This window comes from Chiloscyllium plagiosum, chromosome 16 (genome assembly GCF_004010195.1).
Source record: "Chiloscyllium plagiosum isolate BGI_BamShark_2017 chromosome 16, ASM401019v2, whole genome shotgun sequence".
Lineage (NCBI taxonomy): Eukaryota > Metazoa > Chordata > Chondrichthyes > Orectolobiformes > Hemiscylliidae > Chiloscyllium > Chiloscyllium plagiosum.
In genome coordinates, this window is record NC_057725.1 from 1,562,489 (window position 1) to 1,565,350 (window position 2,862).

A 2,862-nucleotide genomic window follows, 5' to 3' on the forward strand; every position below is an offset into this window, starting at 1 on the left:
TGTTTCCCTGGAGCGTTGGAGGCTGAGGGCTGACCTTTTAGAGGTTTACAAAATTATGAGGGGCATGGTTAGGAAAAATAGATAAAGTCTTTTCCCTGTGGTCAGGGAGTCCAGAATTAGAGGGCATAGGTTTAGGGTGAGAGGGGAAAAATATAAAAGAGACCTAAGGGGCAACGTTTTCACGCAGAGGGTGGTATATGTATGGAATGAGCTGCCAGAGGATGTGGTGGAGGCTGGTACAATTGCAACATTTAAGAGGCATTCGGATGGGTATATGAATAGGAAGGGTTTGGAGGGATATGGGCCGGGTGCTGGCAGGTGGGACTAGATTGTGTTGGGATATCTGGTCGGCATGGACAGGTTGGACCGAAGGGTCTGTTTCCATGCTTTACATCTCTACGACTCTATGCAAGTTGTGGAAACTAGATCACAAAGTATTTAAAGAGGAGGTAAGTAGGGTTTTGATATTTTCAGGAATTGTGAGCTTTGAGCTGGCACAAAAGAGGAGTTGAGGCCTGGGACAGAGCAGCCGTTATCTTGTTTAATGTAGACAAGCAGGCCAGGTGGCATCGGGAGTGGAGAAGTCAACATTTCATGTGTAACCCTTCAGGATGGGGTGGGTGGGTGATGGAACCTGGTCGAGGGGCGGGCGGGCGGGTGATGGAACCTGGTCGAGGGGCGGGCGGGCGGGTGATGGAACCTGGTCGAGGGGCGGGCGGGCGGGTGATGGAACCTGGTCGAGGGGCGGGCGGGCGGGTGATGGAACCTGGTCGAGGGGCGGGCGGGCGGGTGATGGAACCTGGTCGAGGGGCGGGCGGGCGGGTGATGGAACCTGGTCGAGGGGCGGGCGGGCGGGTGATGGAACCTGGTCGAGGGGCGGGCGGGCGGGTGATGGAACCTGGTCGAGGGGCGGGCGGGCGGGTGATGGAACCTGGTCGAGGGGCGGGCGGGCGGGTGATGGAACCTGGTCGAGGGGCGGGCGGGGGGAGGTCGGGGTCGGGGTGGGGATGGGGATGGGGTTCTGGTTGTACCTGGCCGGTGCCCCCACCCCCCTTGCCCCGTACCTGAGGTAAGGCGGTGTTGAGCTGCCTCTGTAGCGAGTCCCTTTCATGGAAGGCCTCCTGCATCTTGGCCTGACACAGGGCCAGCGCCTCCTGGCTCTCCCGGAGGCTCTCCAGCAGCTTGTCCCTCTCATCCAGCATGTTCACCATCAGCTGCTCGAAGTTGGCCTCGGTGTCGGTGCCGCACTGTGAAGCCCGGGGGCTCAGCGTGTCCTCGCTGATGGTCGGCATCACCTCGCACATCATGGTGGGCCGGGGCCGGGGCCGGGGCCGGGGCCGGGCTCCGAGGGGAGGCCTACTCTCTGCACCCCCGCTCGCTGCCTGGGCCGAGGGGGACGCTGACACCGGCTCGGGGAACAACAGCGGCCTGAGAGCAGCGGCAGGCCGGCACCCAGGCTCCGCGCCACCGGATCCTCAGTAATCGGTAAATGTACAGCCCCCGGGCCCGGAACGCTCACACCCACCGCCCCGCCCCGGCCCGGCCTGCCGTGTCCCTCTCCGGTCCCTGTCCCTGTCCCGGGCCCGGCTCCCTCACATCTCCCGCTTTCTCCCTGCACCGCGTCCGCGACCCCGACAAAATGTCCGCGCACGCCCCCGCGACCAGCTGCGTGCGTGCCTGCGTGCGCACCGCCGCTCCACACACACACACCCACCCGCCTGGAGCGCGCACGCGTCGTGCAACCCCATCACACACAGACCTGTCCCCGTGCAGCCAACTGCGGCCCCGCCCACACACCTGGCCCCGCCCCCGCCCCGCGGCTCCTGCCCCGCCCACATCCCCTGACCCTGCCCCTGCCCCGCCCACACCCCATGACCGTGACCCCGCCCCACAGTTCCGGCCCCGCCCACGTCCCAGGCACTGCACCGCGCCTCCACCATACACCTAGCCCCGCCCCACTCTTGGCCGTCCCTCCCTCAGCAGCAGAAGGCCGTTCAGCCCATCGTGCTCTCACCAGCTCTCTAAGCTTTATGAATTTTTTCACCATTCTCTTGCACATTATTTCTATTTCAATAGTCACGTATTTAATAAATAAGTAATGTTGCTATTACCCCATAGAGCTGCCCTCTCATTGTAGAGAGAGCTGTGGTGGTTTAACCTGAGGGCCACCATGAGATGGTGCAGAGAATGTTTACGAGCATGTTGCCTGGTATGGAAAGTGCTAGCTATGAAAAGAGGTTGAGTACGTTAGGATTGTTTTCATTAGAAACAAGGAGATTGAGGGGGGACCTGACTGAGATCTACAAAATCACGAAGGGTATAGACAGGGTGGATAGAGACAAGCTTTTTCCCAGGGTGAAGGATTCAATAAAGAGAGGTCATGCTTTCAAGGTGAGAGGTGGAAAGTTTAAAGGGGATACATGTGACAAGTACTTCACACAGAGGGTGGTGGGTGTCTGGAACACATTGCCAGCAGATTCATTTAAGATGCATCTGGACAGATGCATGAGTAGGTGGGGAGCAGAGAGGTACAAATGCTTAGGAATTGGGCGACAGGTTTAGACAGTAGATTTGGATCGGCTCAGGCTTAGAGGGCCGAAGAGACTGTTCCTGGGCTGTAAATTTTCTTTGTTCTTTGTTCTTCTTTGTTCATTCTTCATGCTCCTCATGATTGGCAGTCCCTCACTGACAAGGATGGTTGTCCACTTAGACACATCCACGTCACTGGTCATGAGTTCTCTGGATCCTTGTGAGACTGATGAGTTTTGTATGCCTTGACATCACAACTGCACATCTAAATACTTCTTTAATGTTACAAGGATTTCTCCATCTACCACACTTACAGGCAGTAAGATCCAGATT

At 58.2% G+C, this 2,862-nt stretch overlaps 1 protein-coding gene across 11 annotated transcripts in view; it reads right to left on the reverse strand.

Moving 5' to 3' along the window:
- Positions 1-1,695, reverse strand: part of LOC122557607 (liprin-alpha-1-like) — a 237,289-nt gene extending 235,594 nt beyond the window's left edge. For 5 of the 11 annotated variants that reach the window (XM_043705331.1, XM_043705336.1, XM_043705327.1 and 2 more), the window contains exon 1: positions 1,065-1,695. In XM_043705331.1, the coding sequence (XP_043561266.1) occupies positions 1,065-1,307 (243 nt within the window). In that variant the 5' untranslated portion in view covers positions 1,308-1,695. The remainder of the gene's footprint in view (positions 1-1,064) is intronic. The other 6 variants (XM_043705330.1, XM_043705334.1, XM_043705333.1 and 3 more) reach the window with 3 other exon arrangements.
- Positions 1,696-2,862: the final 1,167 nt, after the last annotated feature.